At 42.6% G+C, this 20,083-nt stretch overlaps 1 protein-coding gene across 3 annotated transcripts in view; it reads right to left on the minus strand.

Moving 5' to 3' along the window:
* The window catches only part of SPAG16 (sperm associated antigen 16), a 448,643-nt gene that overhangs the window by 164,398 nt on the left and 264,162 nt on the right, over positions 1-20,083 (minus strand). For all 3 annotated transcript variants that reach the window (XM_082228123.1, XM_082228122.1, XM_082228124.1), the window contains one exon: positions 19,704-19,830. In XM_082228123.1, the coding sequence (XP_082084249.1) occupies positions 19,704-19,830 (127 nt within the window). The remainder of the gene's footprint in view (positions 1-19,703; positions 19,831-20,083) is intronic.

A 20,083-nucleotide genomic window follows, 5' to 3' on the forward strand; every position in this document is an offset into this window, starting at 1 on the left:
AGGACAGCTTGATGCTATTTTCTGAGTTTATGCCTTTCAGATAATCTAAGGAAGCAGCATACATTTTTAAATGAATGTTCTAAATTAAATTTGGATCAGTCATACCATAGTTAGCTTCTTTACAAGGGTACACTAATAATATATGTTTAGTCTCTGATGGTAAACATGGAGTCTGTCTACTCTCCCAAGACCATGGAGGACACTGCCTTGCATATTCCATGGCTCTTGCAGTCCTGCTCCTACATTCCACAGGGTTTAAAAAGCCTCCGAGATGCTGTACAAAGAAATTGTTGGAGTGCTAAGAGCATTTTATTGTTGGAGTGCTAAGAGCATTTTATTTAGCTAGCTAGTTTTCCAAAAAGTCCAGGGGGTTGCCCCTAGGTGGTCTTGGATCCAGGCAGATTACTAGGCCAAGCCTGCATAGTTTAGCAGGTACAGTGATTAGTTTCTAGTCCTAGTTCTAAACCTAAGAAATTTAGGAAGCAAAAAGGAAAAGTAGCCTTTCTAGGCAATTTCTGTGAGATGAACTTCCCTGGCTACTCCTGGCTTTCAGCCAATGAGTGAAGTGAGATATACGATTCATAGGAATCCTGGGGTCCTCTTTTACTGTACCTTTCTGCTTTTCTCTCATTGTCTATTCTTACCCCATCTTTATGGGATTCACTAACATGAAGAGTTGTGCTTGGCTTCCTCTCTGATTGATTTTAAATGAGTTCTGAATATCTTGATCTGCTTTTTAATTAAGGTTTGCATCCTGAAAGTTGCAGTTTAAACTGTTGCTATTATTTTATTTATTTTTGTTTCCTACTGTTTTGGTGAATTGCATTTTCTACAGTTGTTGTTTTCTTATTTTGTTTGTGAAGCAACTTGGCAGATTTTTGGGGTGGGTGTGGCAATTTCAGTGAGTCTACGCTGAGTTTGACCCAATGATGAAATACTGCACGAAAAGGAATCATGACACAATTGTATGCATCAAGATTCCCTTTTTTGCACTTTATTTCATCAAGACATGATGTGTCTCTGCACATCAGCAATCTGTACTGGGGAAAAGTTATAAATAAAGAGAAGAAACTGAAAAGGGCAGCAGACTGCGCATTTTTAAGTCTGTACAAAGACAACAGATCAAAACCCAAAGAATGGTGGACTGCTAACTCATTGGAATCATTCCACAATCCAGACTAGTTAATTGGGGATTCCAAAATCCATGGAGAAATTTGGATGTGGAGAATTCTGTAAGCACCTATCTCTACTTCAGACCATTATCTGGGCCCAAGTGGATACCCAGGAATTTTTCAACTCCAGCAGTTAGATTATGAATCTTAAAAACAGCTGTGAATATTTTTCAGGGGTAGGGACATGCTATTTCTGATATAACAACCCCAAATAATAAGAAGCCATCACTAAGGATGAAAACATAAGATAATACACATGCCAATGAAGTCCTTACTTCATCGACATATATATTATCCTTATATTATCTTCCAAAGACAACTTCGGAAGGGAAGAAACTACCAGAGTGTAACATCACACTAGCTACTCTCTGACTTGCGGCCCACTATGCCAATGGACACCTCTCCAAGAGGTGCACACTTGTGCATAATGCACTCTCTTTCTCCAAAGTGACATTAGTCTGACAATTTACTTGAAAGCTGTGTGAGGATTGCTCCTGCTTTCCTCCGTCTCTGCCTCACAAAATGGTCCAAGGATGCCTTTAATGGCATACAGCTGGCAACACTGGGACAGGATAGCAATCAATCTGAGAGAAACCTTAGTGGCAATTGCTGGCACCAGGCTCTTGTATGTGTGGCTAAATGGCTGTTCCTGCATTGTTGCTTTTCATCTGGTGGTCTTTCATAGAATCATAGAATCATAGAGTTGGAAGAGACCACAAGGGCCATCGAGTCCAACCCCCTGCCAAGCAGGAAACACCATCAGAGCACTCCTGACATATGGTTGTCAAGCCTCTGCTTAAAGACCTCCAAAGTAGGAGACTCCACCACACTCCTTGGCAGCAAATTCCACTGTCGAACAACTCTTACTGTCAGGAAGTTCTTCCGAATGTTTAGGTGGAATCTTCTTTCTTGTAGTTTGGATCCATTGCTCCGTGTCCGCTTCTCTGGAGCAGCAGAAAACAACCTTTCTCCCTCCTCTATGTGACATCCTTTTATATATTTGAACATGGCTATCATATCACCCCTTAACCTCCTCTTCTCTAGGCTAAACATGCCCAGCTCCCTTAGCCGTTCCTCATAAGGCATCGTTTCCAGGCCTTTGACCATTTTGGTTGCCCTCCTCTGGACACGTTCCAGTTTGTCAGTGTCCTTCTTGAATTGTGGTGCCCAGAACTGGACACAGTACTCCAGGTGTGGTCTGACCAGAGCAGAATACAGTGGCACTATTACTTCCCTTGATCTAGATGCTATACTCCTATTGATGAGGCCCAGAATTGCATTGGCTTTTTTAGCTGCCGCATCACACTGTTGGCTCATGTCAAGTTTGTGGTCAACCAAGACTCCTAGATCCTTTTCACATGTACTGCTCTCAAGCCAGGTGTCACCCATCTTGTATTTGTGCCTCTCATTTTTTTTGCCCAAGTGCAATACTTTACATTTCTCCCTGTTAAAATTCATCTTGTTTATTTTTGCCCAGTTCTCTAATCTGTCAAGGTTGTTTTGAAGTGTGATCCTGTCCTCTGGGGTGTTAGCCACCCCTCCCAGTTTGGTGTCATCTGCAAATTTGATCAGGATGCCCTTGAGTCCATCATCCAAGTCGTTGATAAAGATGTTGAATAAGACCGGGCCCAAGACAGAACCCTGTGGCACCCCACTAGTCACTCTTCTCCAGGATGAAGAGGAACCATTGATGAGCACCCTTTGGGTTCGGTCAGTCAGCCAGTTACAAATCCACTGAGTGGTAGCATAGTCAAGACCGCATTTTACCAGCTTCTTTACAAGAATATCGTGGGGCACCTTGTCAAATGCCTTGCTGAAATCAAGGTAGGCTACATCCACTGCGTTCCCTTCATCTACCAGGCTTGTAATTCTGTCAAAAAACGAGATCAGGTTAGTCTGACATGACTTATTTTTCAGAAATCCATGCTGACTATTGGTGATCACAGCATTCCTTTCTAGGTGCTCACAGACTGTTTGCTTAATGATCTGCTCCAGAATCTTCCCTGCTATTGATGTCAGACTGACTGGGCGGTAATTATTTGGGTCCTCTCTTTTCCCCTTTTTGAAAATAGGGACAACATTTGCCCTCCTCCAGTCTGCCGGGACTTCGCCTGTTCTCCAGGAATTCTCAAAGATGACTGCCAGTGGTTCTGAGATCACATCTGCCAGTTCTTTTAATACTCTTGGATGCAGTTCATCTGGCCCTGGAGACTTGAATACATCTAAACTAGCCAAGTATTCTTGTACTATCTCCTTAGTTATTCTGGGCTGTGTTTCCTCTGCTGAATCATTTGCTCCAAATTCTTCAGGTCGGGCATTGTTTTCTTTATCGGAGAAGACTGAGGCAAAGAAGGCATTGAGTAGTTCAGCCCTTTCTGTGTCCCCTGTTTGCATTTCACCATCTTCTCCTCTGAGTGACCCCATTGTTTCTTTGTTCTTCCTTTTGCTACGAACATACCCATAAAAGCCTTTTTTGTTGCTTTTAACCTCTCTAGCAAGCCTGAGTTCATTCTGTGCTTTAGCTTTTCTGACTTTGTGTCTACACGTGCTGGCTATTTGTTTGAATTCCTCTTTGGTGGTTTCCCCCCTTTTCCATTTTTTGTACACATCCTTTTTTAATCTTAATTCAGTTAAAAGTTCTTTAGATAGCCACCCTGGCTTCTTTAGGCACCTTCCATGTTTCCGTCTCATTGGTATTGCCTGACGTTGTGCTTTTAGTATCTCCCTCTTAACAAACTCCCAGCCATCATGAACTCCCTTTCCTTTTAGTATTGTTGTCCATGGGATCTCACCCAGCACTTCCCTAAGTTTTATGAAGTCGGCTTTCTTAAAGTCAAGAAATTGAGTCCTAGTATGCTTGGCTGCTCCTTTCCGCTGTATAGTAAACTTCAGAAGAGCATGATCACTCGCGCCTAATGATCCTTCCACTTCTACCCCACTAACCAGGTCATCAACATTGGTTAGGACCAGATCTAAAATGGCTGTTCCTCTTGTTGCTTCTCCCACTTTCTGGACAATGAAGTTGTCTGCAAGGCGAGTGAGGAATCTGTTTGACCTTATGCTCTTGGCTGAGTTTGACGTCCAACAAATATCCGGGTAATTGAAGTCCCCCATTACTACTATCTCCCTTCCTTTTGCATGCTTGGCCATCTGTTCCAGGAAGGCATCATCTATGTCCTCCGTTTGTCTTGGGGATCTATAGTAAACTCCCACAATGAGGTCTCTGTTATTCTTCTCTCCCTTAATTTTGATCTTTAATGGGCCAATCCCACTCAAACACATGTACTGGGTATTTCTTGCCATAACATTAAGGGAAATAATGTTTTTCCTGTTCACTGACTCAGTGAACTAGTTTTATTTTACCAGACGAAAATTGACAATGCATATTAGCAATATAAAAAGGAAAATGTTTTTTTTTTCATCAACAGAATAAATTTTGTCATGGGGAAAGGGAGACTGCTTAGCTAATCTTCACTTTTGAGTTGAACATCTATATATAAGGTAATCTCGAATAAGAAAAAACAGTAATTTAGATTACATTTTATTGCACTATTTTTAGTTCTATCTCATTATCTAAAGTCTACTAATTGTGTTTTTAACAGTTTTTGACAAAATAAGATGACAGACAATTTTAAGTCAATTACAATGCAGAGATGAAGTAAAATATATAAAGATGCACATTATCAATGAAAGAGTTTAAGAATTGTTTCACATAATGCTCATTTTTACCAGACTTTGTGGAGCATGTTGCACTGATAACATGTGCAGGTTGTAGATAATTGAATGAAGAGAGGAAGGCAAGGTTGGGGCAATATATTGCTAAAATCTAAAGAATGGGGGAAATCATACTGCAGCCCCCAAGTAGCTTGTTTATATATTATTTCATAAAATTTACACACCACTTGACTGTAAAAACACACACCCTTAAAGCTGTTTACACAAAGATAAAACAATAAAATCAAGAAAATATTACAATACTTTAAAACATACACGTTAAAATATTAAAACAGATTAAAATTCACATAAGCGTTTCTAAGCAACTGGGTAGGCTTGCCTCAACAGGAGTGTTTTTAGCAGGCAGAGAAAGGAATACAGCAAAGGTGCTTGCTTGATACCAATAGGCAAGGACTTTCACAGTTCTTACAAATGCGGAACAGGTACTATGTGGCACCTGTAGTAGTGCCAATTTCGCCAACTGAAGCACATGTGGAGTAAGGCGATCTCATAGGTAAACTGGTCCCAAGTTATTAAGGACTTAGTATACAGTTGTACCTTGATTGCCAAACGCCTTGGAACTTGTATGTTTCAGATCCTGAACGATCGAAAACCGGAAGTGAGTGTTCCGGTTTTCAAATGATTTTCGGAAGCCAAACGTCTGGCACGGCTTCCAATTGGCCTATCGGAAGCTGCACCTAAGTTTTCGAACAGTTTTGGGAGTCGAGTAGACTCCCGGAACACATTCTGTTTGAGAACCAAGGTACGACTGTACTAATAGCAGCAGCTTGAATTTGGCCCTTGAGCAGATTGGCACCCTGCACAGATCTTTGAGCACAGGTGTGTTACACACACACACACACACACACACACACACACACACAATCTAAAGCACTGCAGAAAACCTTTGGCTACAATCTTAAAACAGATATTAGTAGGTCCCACTGGAAACAACTGAACTTCCTGCCCAGGCCTCTACTATAAAGAATGGAAGGTTGGCGTCTGCACCAGGCATTCATGGGCAGCTGCTAGGGCCCTGCACCTTGGCGAGGCAACTGCCACTGTATGCACTGGTCCCTCCCTACAAGAAAAAAATAGTGTGACGGAAGCCAGAGTGCACAGAAACACCATTAACCTTCCCACCACAACGGTACCTATTTATCTACTTGCACTAATGTAATCAACTTGCACACAGTAGATTTATCCCAATGTGAAATCCTGTTCCTCTTTTATCCCAGTGATAGTTTCTGGTCTCTTAGGGACAATGTTCCTCACCATAAACCACTATGTTTCAGGAACCAGGTGGGAAGCCTCAATCAACTGAGTAAGAGACTGGCATGTAAAGCACCCTCATTAGCAAAATACTCTTATGAATTTTCCTTGCAGACAGGAATGTTGGATGCAGACCAATGTATAATATCAATGGAAGTGAAATATATTATTATTATTATTATTATTATTATTATTATTATTATATATTCATTGGGGGAATTTAAAAGCCAAATGGTGTTTACCAGCACTTATTTCATGAGATTGAAAGTCACAGTTCAGATCTGAAAGAACAGCCAGTTCTCAGTGGATCAGCCAATGGCACCTTCTTGGCAGCTCATTGTTCCTTCCGCATGCTGTGCCAGTGCACGCCATATTCTGCAACAATTAATTTCAAATAGGCTACTGCAAACTCTTGCCAGAGACTTAGGGACTTAAGCCATTAAGCCCCTAAGCTTTGCACTGTTTTCAGCATGTGGTGGTTTTTTTAAGGCATAGACTGATGAGGCATTGCAACAATCATAGTGGAATCTGCATCTTAACATCTGGCAGAAAAATACCTGAATTTTCATTAGGTTGCCAACCTTTCGCCACAAATCTTTTGACCCCTGGACAGGGACAAAGGGTAGCATGGTTTTGCATTATATTGTACTTTTATGGCTGTACACAGCCACCCCAGAATCTTGGCATGAAGGGTGGTCTAGAAGCCTTTAAAATAAATAAGCAGGAGCCGTGAACAGGTCAGAAGGCAAAACCTGACTCCACCACTAGTGGAGCTAGCTGCAAAGGTTTTTTCCATCTGTGGCTACAAATGTGATACGGTGTGTGTATGTTTGGGTTTTAGTGCAGGGTAAGGGCGTTGTGCAAGTAAATGTGAACAAGATCAGTCCTTATTGCTGCTGCTGCTGCTGCAGAGCCATGTCATTGATCTGACACCACCCACCCTGCCTCTCTCAGCTCAATACACCCCAGACCTGGTGGCAATGCAGCAAGTCTCTCACAATGCAGCACTGGAAATGGTGCACTAGGGCTCAGGTGAACCATTTGTCTCCTTGTTGGATGTGCAGCACAGCTCCAGCATGAGCTCTCAGCAGAAAAAGAGATTGCGCTGACTTTACTCAAAAATAAACAAAAACTCTGCCAATCAGCTCCAAATTCTGCTTTCTTCCACACATGCACACACACACATACAAAATATGTCAACTAGCCTGAAGGAAAAACCAAAGAAGCAAGCGAGGTCCCCCACCTGGTAGACTGGCAAGCCTAAATGTAACTCAAAAGAAACATCTAGTGCGTGAGCGATGCATCTGCTGTCTATGTCTCTGGGCAACTGTGAATGTCTCTAAGCAGCATTTCCCCAGCTGTGTTCTGTCTGTCAGCTGTGGAACTTCCAGATTCAGAGCCTTTGAACATTAGTTGCTGGGCAGAAAGGACTATAGCATTGTCAGCTTCTTGCTGCCCACTTTGGGAAGAAGGTTGTTGCACTATACCTTTGGACTACACCTTCACATGTGATGTGCAAATCTTCTAGGGTTCTTCAGAAGCATATCGCAGGGTCCATGAAAACACAGCTTGCCCACAACAAACCACCTACCTCTGGAGGGTACAGCAGCAACAGTATATTATTTTTGCTGCCTTGCTGATTAAGCCATTTTCTTTAATTGTCAGCCCTTCCAACCTTCCCTCTCCCTGCAAGCCCCCTGATTGCCAGGCTTTCCCAACTGCCACTGCTTGAAGGTGAACCATGGAGGTTCTGGCAGCAGGCACCCAAGCAAGTTGGAGCAAGGAAGCCCTGCAAGTTGTTTGGGGGACTTCTTTTTCCTGCGTGACCCATCTCCCAGCCTTCCTCGCAGCTCACGGAGCTGGGAAAGGGACAGGGATTGCCACACCTAACTGCTGGGATGATCCCTGCTCACCTGTGCAGCTTCCAAGTTGGCAGTAAGGCTGATGACTTGTCATGCTCTCCAGCTGACAAAGCAACATGAACCATGTCAGGTGTCACAAGTGTATCTGATGATGCCTGGTTAAATAGATAGGATTTTCCAAAAAGTGACTTTTCAAATTCTGAAACAAAATGGCTAGCTGAATTGCCAGTCTTCTAACTGAAATTTTACTGTCGACCCATATACTCGTCAACGATACATGAAATTTATTACGGTCAGAGACCAGCTTGTGAAACACAAATGGAACTACAATCCCAAAAGCAAAACAAACATTTAAAACAATGGATTTTAAGTTTAAAAATGCAGTAGGTATATAAAACATAAAAACTTTAAAATAGATTACCATAGAGAAATGGATCCAAGTTTGGGAATTTTCTTAACAAACTAGATTGAATCAGGGGATGGTCTGCACCTACAGATCTGTGCGCAGAATCTGGCAACCATCCGGGTCGTCTTGTGATTTTTGCGTAACAGGAGAAGATCGAATTTTTGTTTTACCGAGAGGTCAGCAAGCCTCACCAGCAGGGGTCAATAGTTTCTCTACGTGCCTTATCGTAAAAGGGACATATAAAAAATATGTGTTCGGGGCTTCCTATACCCCCCAATGGACAGGCGCAAATTCTCTGGTCATATGGGACTTTCTTAAAGGATTCTTCCAAGACCGAGAAGGCAGAGCCGAGCTTCTGGCAAGTGTAAAAGCCCTTCTTGCATTTTTGGATACAAGAAAAAAGAGATATGCTGCCGGTACATATCTCTCGATTTCTACAATTTTGTAGTCGGGGCACCTTAAGCAGTCCTGTTGTCTCTTGGTGTCTATAATTCTTTGCCTAACCATAGCTTTTGCTTGGCCCAAGCCCAGACTTAGAAGGGCTTGAGGGGCAAAACCCAGTTTCTGATTTTAACAGGGAGAAATGTAAAGTATTGCACTTGGGCAAAAAAAATGAGAGGCACAAATACAAGATGGGTGACACCTGGCTTGAGAGCAGTACATGTGAAAAGGATCTAGGAGTCTTGGTTGACCACAAACTTGACATGAGCCAACAGTGTGACGCGGCAGCTAAAAAAGCCAATGCAATTCTGGGCTGTATCAATAGGAGTATAGCATCTAGATCAAGGGAAGTAATAGTGCCACTGTATTCTGCTCTGGTCAGACCACACCTGGAGTACTGTGTCCAGTTCTGGGCACCACAATTCAAGAAGGACACTGACAAACTGGAACGTGTCCAGAGGAGGGCAACCAAAATGGTCAAAGGCCTGGAAACGATGCCTTATGAGGAACGGCTAAGGGAGCTGGGCATGTTTAGCCTGGAGAAGAGGAGGTTAAGGGGTGATATGATAGCCATGTTCAAATATATAAAAGGATGTCACATAGAGGAGGGAGAAAGGTTGTTTTCTGATGCTCCAGAGAAGCGGACACGGAGCAATGGATCCAAACTACAAGAAAGAAGATTCCACCTAAACATTAGGAAGAACTTCCTGACAGTAAGAGCTGTTCGACAGTGGAATTTGCTGCCAAGGAGTGTGGTGGAGTCTCCTACTTTGGAGGTCTTTAAGCAGAGGCTTGACAACCATATGTCAGGAGTGCTCTGATGGTGTTTCCTGCTTGGCAGGGGGTTGGACTCGATGGCCCTTGTGGTCTCTTCCAACTCTATGATTCTATGATTCTATGATTCTATGATTCTACTTGTCAACCAAAATGTTCAGATTTGAATTAAAGTGAATGCTCAGGCTATCCTAAACAACAGTGAGTTGGATCCAAAAAATGGTGAGCAGAATGAAAATAGCTGCCAATACTTGCCATGAGCATTAGAGGAAATGTTCACCCAGTGCCAGAGTAGGCAGATACACTTATAGCAGTTCTCATGTTTCCCCTTCTGCAAACTGAGGAATATATTTTGCATTTCCTATGCAACTATGGCAACCCAACTTCCTGTATTAAGCACTCTCTGGAACATGTCACCTTCCAAGTGCAGAAGGGCTTCTTTGGACCCAACTCAGTCTCCTTTCACACCACATTTCTGGTGTTTATAGATCAAACATTCAGCCACGCCACAGTAAATCTGAGTCACAACTACATCCCTGCAGTAGAACAGGGAACTTGAAAAATTACCATTTGGCACTGGGACGCTCTCAGAGACCCATAAAGTATATACTGCATACCATTTTCTTTTCAGATAATAATGCTGAGAAACAAAACATTTTCATTCAGACTCAGGTAACTGCTGAAGCAGAACATTGGTGTTTACTGAACCTGTAAGCCATTGTTTCATATGTAATATTATTCACTTCTCAACACTATTGCTTAAGTAAAAAAGTAATTTCATCTAGATTACTTATCCCTTTGGTATATGCCACTTTACACACTTTTATGTTCACAGACCATTGACATAATAGAAAGGAAAACATTATGTGTTGATAGAAACAGCTTGATCAGAAAAACAAGCAGTTCTTTCAAGCTGAAAAGAATATTCCAGTTATTATCATATACATTCAAGGGATTTAGAGGGGTGGGGTGTAGTGTATTTGTTTTGGAGATGTGCAAAGCATGCTAAATATTTGTAGGTTTGTAAAAAGGCATGTTCTCAACTTTGAACGCACTGCATATCACAGCTGGATAATCTGGAAGGAACCCAAAGCTTCCTTCCAATACCTAGATCCAGTGCAAATGGAGAACGAGGATTCCCTCTAGGGAAACTGGTGCAGTGTCCCAGTGCTCTTTGGTCCTTACTTTCAACAATCCTTACCTCTCTGAACTCATATCTCAGGAGATACCTGTCTGTGGCCTTTAACCCTTTAGTGTCACTACCCTCAGCTGCCCAAAGGACTTCTGCGTCCTTACTGGCTTTTGTTTCTCCCTTGCTGCCCCTTTATGCCTAGAACTCTCTCACAAACATCTATTTGGCATAATGCATCTCACTTTCTCTTCAAATCCTTCCTTAAAACCCACTAGTTCTGCCAAGCCTTTGGCTTGACCCCTGCTGAATTCAGTACAGTCGTACTTTGGTTGTCAAATGCCCTGTAACTCGGACGTTTTGGCCCCCGAACGATAAAAACCTGGAAGTGACTGTTCTGGTTTTTTAATGTTCTTTTGGAAGCCAAATGTCTGGTGGCACTTCCGCAGCTTCCGATTGGCTGCAGGAAGCTTCCTGCAGCCAATCAGAAGTTGTGATTTGGAAGTCGAATGGACTTCCGGAACAGATTCCATTCGACTTCCAAGGTACAACTGTACAGGGATTCCTTAGCCCTCCTCAGCTCCAAAGTTGAGAGAAACGTGTCCAGAGCTGCTCAAACTATATGCAGTTTTCCCATGTGACTGGGATGAAGGCTGAGATTGACATAAACTGGCAAGTCCCCTCACTGACCTGTTTTCCTTCTGCGGTGGGGGGAGGGAAGCAAATTGACCATGGAAATGGATTAAATTTACACCTTTTTCATTGATTGACGTTAATGGGAACCTTCTGGTTAGCAGAAAGAGTACGCATCACTCTCAAAGCATATATATATAGGCTGAAAAATAATGAAACCAGAAGATTTAATCCTGTTCAACACAGGCATTCAGTAAATGCACTGCTACTTACTGAAATACTATTATTTTTATTTACCCTCTGCTTTCACACAGGAATCTGCACTATGAAGCTAGAACATAATGTAGTTAGTTATGCAACAGCACGTGAAGCAATAAGGGCTCGATCCAGAGGAGCACAAGTGGATCTGCCATGTGTACAGGAGTCCTGTCCTCTCTGCCAATGGGACTGCATGGACATACATGCTTTGAAAGGAGAGAATGAGGGTTCTAGTGTTCATGTTGGTGAAGAAGAATGGAATGGGATTTATGTGCATTTGGGTAAGATCTGGGCTTAACTGGACTGAGATAGATGAGAATAGGAGTTATCCTATCCTTGTATTTGTGTTCTGGCATGGTGGAAAGTTTTAAGAGCCAATAACGGGGGAAGAACACATTTCCCCATTTTCCATCCCCCAAGGTCTGTCCCTGCTGTTACAGTTGGCTAAGATCTGTTACCTTTGAAATTTATAAATACCCACCAACATTTCTCTGATTAAAATAGAGATGCCTTATTTAACAACAACGACAACTTTTACTAATTATACCTCACCCATCTGAATGGGTTGCCCCAGACAGTTTAGGTGGCTTCCAACAAATATAAAAACATAATGAAAAATTAAAGATCAAAAAACTTCCCTATACAGGGCTGCCTTCAGATGCCTTTTAAAGGTTGTATAGTTATTTATTTCCTTGGCTCCAAGGTCGCATAATTCCGTACCTCTCAACATTTCTCTGATGAAAACAGGGACATCCTATGGAAAAATGGGACATTCTGGGATCAAATCAGAAATGAGGATGGCTTCTGGGACTATTCCTGGAAAATAGGGACACTTATAGGGTCTGCTTATATAGCTATATAGCGAGGAATGGGGGTAGATCTGGAGAGCAGAGAAGGGAAAGTGTGTCCTTTTCCTGTTACATTGGGCAAAGACGTAGCGGTGGGGAGGTGGCTATTTTTTATTTCTTTTATTTTACAGAGTTATATACTGTACTTCTGCATACCTAGAGAATCCCTTGAGTATGCAGAAACCACTACAGTGGTACCTTGGGTTAAGAACTTAATTTGTTCCGGACGTCCGTTCTTAACCTGAAACTGTTCTTAACCTGAGGTACCACTTTAGCTAATGAGGCCTCCTGCTGCTGCTGCGCTGCCAGAGAACAATTTCTGTTCTCATCCTGAAGCAAAGTTCTTAACCTGAGGTACTATTTCTGGGTTAGCAGAGTCTGTAACCTGAAGCATCTGTAACCCGAGGTACCACAATACCTTACTTTTGGGTGGCCCCATTTTGCTTCCAAATTGATAGGCATTCAGTCACCTGAGTTTGCTAATAGAGAGACTGATGATTCTAAAGCACAATCCATGCCAGGGCTCTGCCTGAGTTGTTTCTCGCTGTTTTCTATAAAAGTTTGGGTTATAAGCTACAGTCTGGCTCTAAACAAAAGCATTATCATAATGGGAGTTTTATACTTTCGTCAGGGTTGGCTAGTTTCACTTATTCCAGTACCTGCAGTCCATGTTAAGGGTATTTCAGCTGGTGATACAGCTGGGGAATGAGCAAACAGACTTATTCAAGTGTATGTGAATGACTGCCCCTAGGGATTAGGGTGGGGAGGGGGGCAAATGAAAGAAAACAGGTCCCATATTCTCAACTCTGATCTATGACTGTGTGAGAGTGCCTCAGAATATCTGGTATAGGAGAAAAGGTAAATATATATTAAGACTGCATCAAAACCTTCGGTAGTGCAACATTTTTATATTTTCAGAAAGGTTTATTAACTAACTTTGATTATGGATGTTAAAATGTAGTTGTTTTACTATGTATTTTAATTGCATGTAGCTGTACTTTTGTAATGTTTTTATTCTTGTTATTTTGCTGTTGGCTTTTGTTTGTTTGCAAACTGCATTGATATTGCTTCTTGAAATGAAAGGTGGTATATAGATTCTAATTCTATTAAATAATAATAATAATAATAATAATAATAATAATAATAATAATACTATGTAAAAGTGGATTCAAAGATAATAACAGCAACTGTCTGAAGACTCAGCTGGTTGAACATTTGGATAGAAGTGAGAAAAATAATGGGTGGGATTCAGCTAAGTTGTGTGTGTGGAACAAGGTCCACTTGTGAAACAGGAATTCCCCACCCCCACCCCAGTGCCCCCTAAATTTGCAATGTAGGGTTCAGGGAAAGTCCAAAATAGGTTTAGTGGATTTGCAGGGGTCACACAGGGGGTCACTAACTGCTATGTTGAATTCCATTCAATATATTTAGATGCATAAATACATGCACAGTATTGCAAGATAGATGAGCTAATCATTCCGGATGAAAATACTTTGGGGGATGTCTGCAGTTCACAGTCCCTCTTTTCTTCAGGGTGTCTGCCAGTGACTCTTTGTGGATTTCATGCCTCATCTTAAAAGTGGTCCTAATGAGGATGCGTTGGGAGGGAGGAACCTGAACACTTTATAAAAGAGGCATTCACCTCTTCCACAGAGTTTACTGCAGTGTCTGGAAGGTGTAAAGAAAAGCATTGCCTCTGCCCCCCCCCACTAGTGGATTTCCTACAAATGAGACACACAACTCGCCCTCTCCCTCACACAAACCACATGCATGCAGAAGAGCCAGCATGAAGAATGATTTTAGTTGGACCATGTGCTGAACACATTGCCGCTTCTCCTTAGCAGCAGCAAAGAAAGGGTGCAAGTCTTCACTGCCTGCCTATGGGCGTTGTCAGGATTTCTGTTGGGGGGCAGATTTGTATTGATTTGGGGGGGCAGCTGCCCCCTGCCCTCCCCCTTGGCTACCTGCCAGTCTACTGGGGACATAGTGGGGCATGGAGTAACAAGAAAAGAGGAATGGCAGAATAATGGAAAAGACGGCTGCTTCAGCTGACCAGTGTTTAGCCATCTGTTACTTTTATTTCTGAAGAACAGACAAATCCTAAGCATATTTTTTATCCCACATAAACATATTTCCTGTTTCTGATACAATGGTACTGACATAGTTGAGCAAGTTTATAAGGAATAATGACTTGGAACCAGATTAAACTAGAAGAATTTAAGCCCCACTGAAGTCAGTGGGACATGTTGTGACTGAAGTTCCGCTGATTTTCAGCAGGCACATGACTCTTAGGCCACTCAACAGACACCCAAGTTTCTCTAGGAATAATCTGACTGCTGCCTCAAGTTAAAAGATGTACTGTGCCTTTGTGACTACAGCACTGGTGAGTGACATTATCTATATGAAGGAATGGAGGAGCAGAAATAGAGATGCCACCATGTGTGACCTCAGTTTGCATCAGTTTTTGAAACCTCCTGCTTCACTTACCATGGCAATCTCAATATTCATGTATTTCTATTCATTCAGTGCACACCAACTATATATTCACAGAAGATTCAGCTCCGTCTTTCTGAAGCTGTGGCCCATATCCTGCTGGCCGTTTTTCTCATTTTCAAGGTTTCTACACATAATTATTTTTACATCAGCTACCTATCATCTGTATCAAATCCTCACTGCCCAGATGACAACATTAGACTGTTCAGTGGAAAACAACAAAGATAAAATTCTTGTTCAACTAGTCAAAAAGAAATAGAAAAAGGTGGAGGAAGAAAATAATGCTGAAAGCATAATGTACTAGAGGAGTAGGTATTCTATGTTTTTCACATTCTCTGTGTTATGTACTGAAGTTCTCACCCTAGGCCAGCAGGGGGATACTGTACGTAGTTTTCACTCAGGTCCACATATGGAAATAAGGGATTGAAAGTGACGTTCAGTGATTGGATAGTTACAGAAAGTGTTACAGTTGCATTGCAGTGGAGCTCTATATAAGCAGGCTGGCTGAACCCTTCAGTTCAGTTCAGTTCTGTTCTGGCCTGTGAATAAACAGGAGCTGTTTGAAGAATCACTGTGTCGTCTTATATGTTCACCCACAACTTAACACTCTAAAAAATTCCTTACTTTATTCTCAAACCCATAGTTAACCTGCGTACGCCTGGAAGGATTTAAAAGAGTGGACTACATTTTTAAAAAGACTGATTGGAGACATAGAGAAGTGAGAAAGAAAGATACACATATCCAGTTAAGACTAGCAATGATATCATAGCATGGTTCATCAAGTCCAAACCCCAGCAATGCAGAAATCTCAGCTAAAGCATCCTTGACAGATGGCCATCCAGTCTCTGCTTAAAACCCCCCAAGGAAGGGCAGTCCACAAGCTCCCCAGGAAGACCATTCCACTCAAGAGTGAAATGACCCACAACTTATTAGAGTGAACAATGATACCCACATTTAAGCTGAAAACCTATTGTTGCTTTCTAGATCTTGTTCTTATTTTTCTATTTGGCATTTTCTCTTAGTATAATTTAAATAAAATGTTATTGTTTAAGGAAAGTTATTTATAGAGCCTATAAGCCAACACAGATATATCACATAAAGGTTCAATGAAGTCATCACATTCATGGTTAAAGTAGAAAAAGTACAGCGTGGAATGATTTAGCAACCCACAGTCTGAGATATGCCAACAAACCAGAATCAGAAACCATAATGTGAAGTGGGTTTGTAGAACATGGTTTCTTACGATGCCTGATGTATCTAACAATAGTTGCAGCCACTGCTTCATCATCAGAGGCTGCTGCATATTGCAGAAAGAAGTAAATCTAAGAGGCTGCATACTTGTTGTTGTTTAGTCGTTTAGTCGTGTCCGACTCTTCGTGACCCCATGGACCAGAGCACGCCAGGCACTTCTGTCCTCCACTGCCTCCCGCAGTTTGATCAAACTCATGCTAGTAGCTTCAAGAACACCATCCAACCATCTCATTCTCTGTCGTCCCCTTCTCCTTGTGCCCTCCATCTTTCCCAACATCAGGGTCTTTTCCAGGGAGTCCTCTCTTCTCATGAGGTGGCCAAAGTATTGGAGCCTCAGCTTCAGGATCTGTCCTTCCAGTGAGCACTCAGGGCTGATTTCCTTCAGAATGGAGAGGTTTGATCTTCTTGCAGTCCATGGGACTCTCAAGAGTCTCCTCCAGCACCATAATTCAAAAGCATCAATTCTTCGGCGATCAGCCTTCTTGATGGTCCAGCTCTCACTTCCATACATCACTACTGGGAAAACCATGGCTTTTACTATACGGACCTTTGTTGGCAAGGTGATGTCTCTGCTTTTTAAGATGTTGTCTAGGCTTGCCATCGCCTTTCTCCCAAGGAGCAGGCGTCTTTTAATTTCGTGACTGCTGTCACCATCTGCACTGATCATGGAGCCCAAGAAAGTAAAATCTCTCACTGCCTCCATTTCTTCCCCATCTATTTGCCAGGAGGTGATGGGCCCAGTGGCCATGATCTTCGTTTTTTTGATGTTGAGCTTCAGACCATATTTTGCGGCTGCATACTTAAGGAACAGATATTAGCCTGGTGCACACAACTAATTAAGTCAAACCTTGGCTGAGCAAAACCACATGTCCATGTGGGTTCATCTGCTTTACTCCTTCCTGGCCCTTTTACTGTCAGGTAGGGATGGTGACAAAATTTGTTAAAAGTAAGCAGAATAGCAAGTTTTGACAGAGCTTGGCTGCTCATGCACAAAACGATCTCCTGCCATACATGTGAGAGCTTGTGGGCACTCTTTGATACCAATCTTTTGATAATTTTTTCACCCCGAATTTCTCATCACTGTTTTCAGTCTCTGAGCTTAAGATCATCACTCTGCTCATCTCACTGTCATTATTTCTGTGGTCCTCGTCTGATCCAGCCAGAGTAAACATGTATAGGAACGATGTGTGTGCTCTGTCTGTTATATCTAGGCGATGATTTCTTAATATGCTGTGCCATGCATTGGCATTACACAACAAATTTACAGAATGCTTTTTTTTAAATCCAGGTTCTCTCCTGATGTGACTGTCAGCAATCAGCAGCATGCATTGTCAAAAGCAGAAAGAAGAGTTAGTATTTCTTATGTGAAGATGCCATTCTGTCATGCATTCATTCCATTTGCAACATGCACACCCTTTTCTGCTTGGAAAGGCAGCCAGCTACCAGTCACAGTTAGCGTTTCAGACAGTAAAACAATTTTTACTGAAGTGATCTGAATTCAGGCAAATAGAACAGTTAAAAGATTAAGTGTCCATCTCTGAGCAGGGTGGGGTGGGGTGGGGTGGGGTAGGTGTAGTGAGTGGGGGCAGTGACTGTGGTTGGTACTTTAAGTAATCATACAAAAGAAGAAAAGACTACCCAGACCATGACAAATATTGATTAGGGACTTCTGCGCAGACCAGTTCCCCTCTAGGCAATTCACAACCACATTGTTGTCACTAATGTCCTCACTAATATGACCCACTTCATTTCTTGCCAGAGAACCCCAAGTACCCATGAAACAGCAACTCTACTCCATCTACATGGATTCTTGACCCATACGGTTTCAGGCCAAAGGCCATAGTTCTGTCATGCCCTATGCAACCTGCTAGAAATCCATGCCCATATTTCAGCCTATCATCCTCAAAGTGATGGGCAGACAGAAGGGATCAGCCCTACATAGGAGCAACATCTCTGGTATTGCTCTTCCCATCAACAGCAGAACTGGGTAGATCTGTTGGGCATAGCAGAATTTGGCCTATAACAGCTCTCAGTTTTTCCTCAGCAATACTTCCAAACCCTCTATTTCCCAGATGTCACTTCTTCCACCAATTTCCAGCTGCTGGTGCCTCTTATCAGGCTATCCAGGAGGACCTCAGAGTCAAGTTGAACCATGCCAAATACAAGGACTATGCTGACTGCAAATGGCAGGCTGAGAGCCCTCTTGAGTATGCTCATCAACTCGCCAACTGACACTGAATGCCTCTCTAGTAAATAGATTGTAAGTAGCCCCACCCACCCAGCGGCATAGCTAGCCGCTCAAGTGCCTGGTGTGGGGGCGCGTCCTGCAGCAGGGGGCAGGGCAATCTGCCCGTGAGGGCGGGGTGAGCTGCCTGTGGGGGTGGGGTGAGCCTCTCCAACGCTTGGAGTCTCTCCGCCACTGCCCCCTCAGCTGTAGGGCGGCTGAGGGAGAGGAAGTAAGCAGGCACAAGTCCCATGCTGCCGTTTCAGGCAGCGCGGAACCTGCAGGCGCCTAAGCCAACACGTCATTCCTAAAAAGTTTTGTGAGCCCAATTTATTATTATTTTTTTAAAAAAACTCATTTTGTCACACACACACCCCCAGTGATGACGCCTGGGGTGGACCCCCCCCCTGCACACCCTTCCTCCAGCATTGCCCCAACCCTGATAACAGCTTTGCCCCTTTCTGAAAACCCTCTTGCTTACAGGCTTCAGCTACCTTCAACATAGTACATCCAGTGTTTCATCAGTCGCTCCTGGTTTCATCTATGCTAAATCCAGATCCAGAAAGACACCAACCTCCAGCCACACCATTCATGGACAACAGGCAGGAAGAATATGAAGTGGCTCAAATTCTAGACTCATAATGCCTCACTGACTGGAAGCGCTACCTACCCAAGGACTGTTTGTGGGAAGCTGTTCATGACCATGTCAGCAATTCCATTGTGGCTATCTGCACAAGCCAAGCCCATTGGATTGAGACCATGGAGGGGGAGGTGGTGTCAGGACCTCAAAGTCCAGCAGCCTTTAAAACACAGGGTTGGAGGCCTCAGAGTCACCAGCTAAGGAGCCAGACCAGAATCAGGGCTGACTTGAGCCCAAGACTGATAGGCAGGAGTCCACAGAACAACCTCCCAAAGCACCTGGCAATGGAAGGAAACTTACAAAAAGTTGGTGTTCACTGTTCCGAAATATTATATATTATATAAGTCATGTTTACGTAAAGTTCAGTGGTCTCTAAATGCATAAGTTATTGGAGTCCAGAGGGGAAAATCACCTTTATTAAATTGGGACATTCCTCATTTCCCTCCTACTTCCTCCCTATAACTTGACGTCATCCACTTGATTGAGGTATTATTACAACAGATTCAAATATTTCCCATCAAGCAAGCAGTGTGTTTGTCCAGCTTTTATGAGTTCACCCAGTTCCCAAAGCAATAAGTTAGCTTACTGTTCTGGCATCCCAAAGAGACAATGTCTTGTCTGCAGAGCTGGTGAGAATGATGTTGGAGAAAGGAAGAAATTCAATGCTGTTTACTGAATCCTTATGGCCACGAAAGGTGTATCTGCACCGCTCACTGCAAAAGAACACAATGACATATCCTAAACAACTATAGTGGAATAACTTGGCAATGTTTTCCAACAGCAAAAGGAAGCATAACTACAACTGACTGACAAATTATAATTTGGCATCCACACTATTCATGTTGACCAAAAACAACAACACTATTTACTTACTTACTTACTTACTTACTTACTTCCAATATTTATACCCTGCCTTTCTACATAACAAGGCCACTAACAAGCTCATTAATTGTGCCAGTTAGATTC

Source organism: Podarcis vaucheri, assembly GCF_965113315.1.
Source record: "Podarcis vaucheri genome assembly, chromosome: 1".
NCBI lineage: Eukaryota > Metazoa > Chordata > Lepidosauria > Squamata > Lacertidae > Podarcis > Podarcis vaucheri.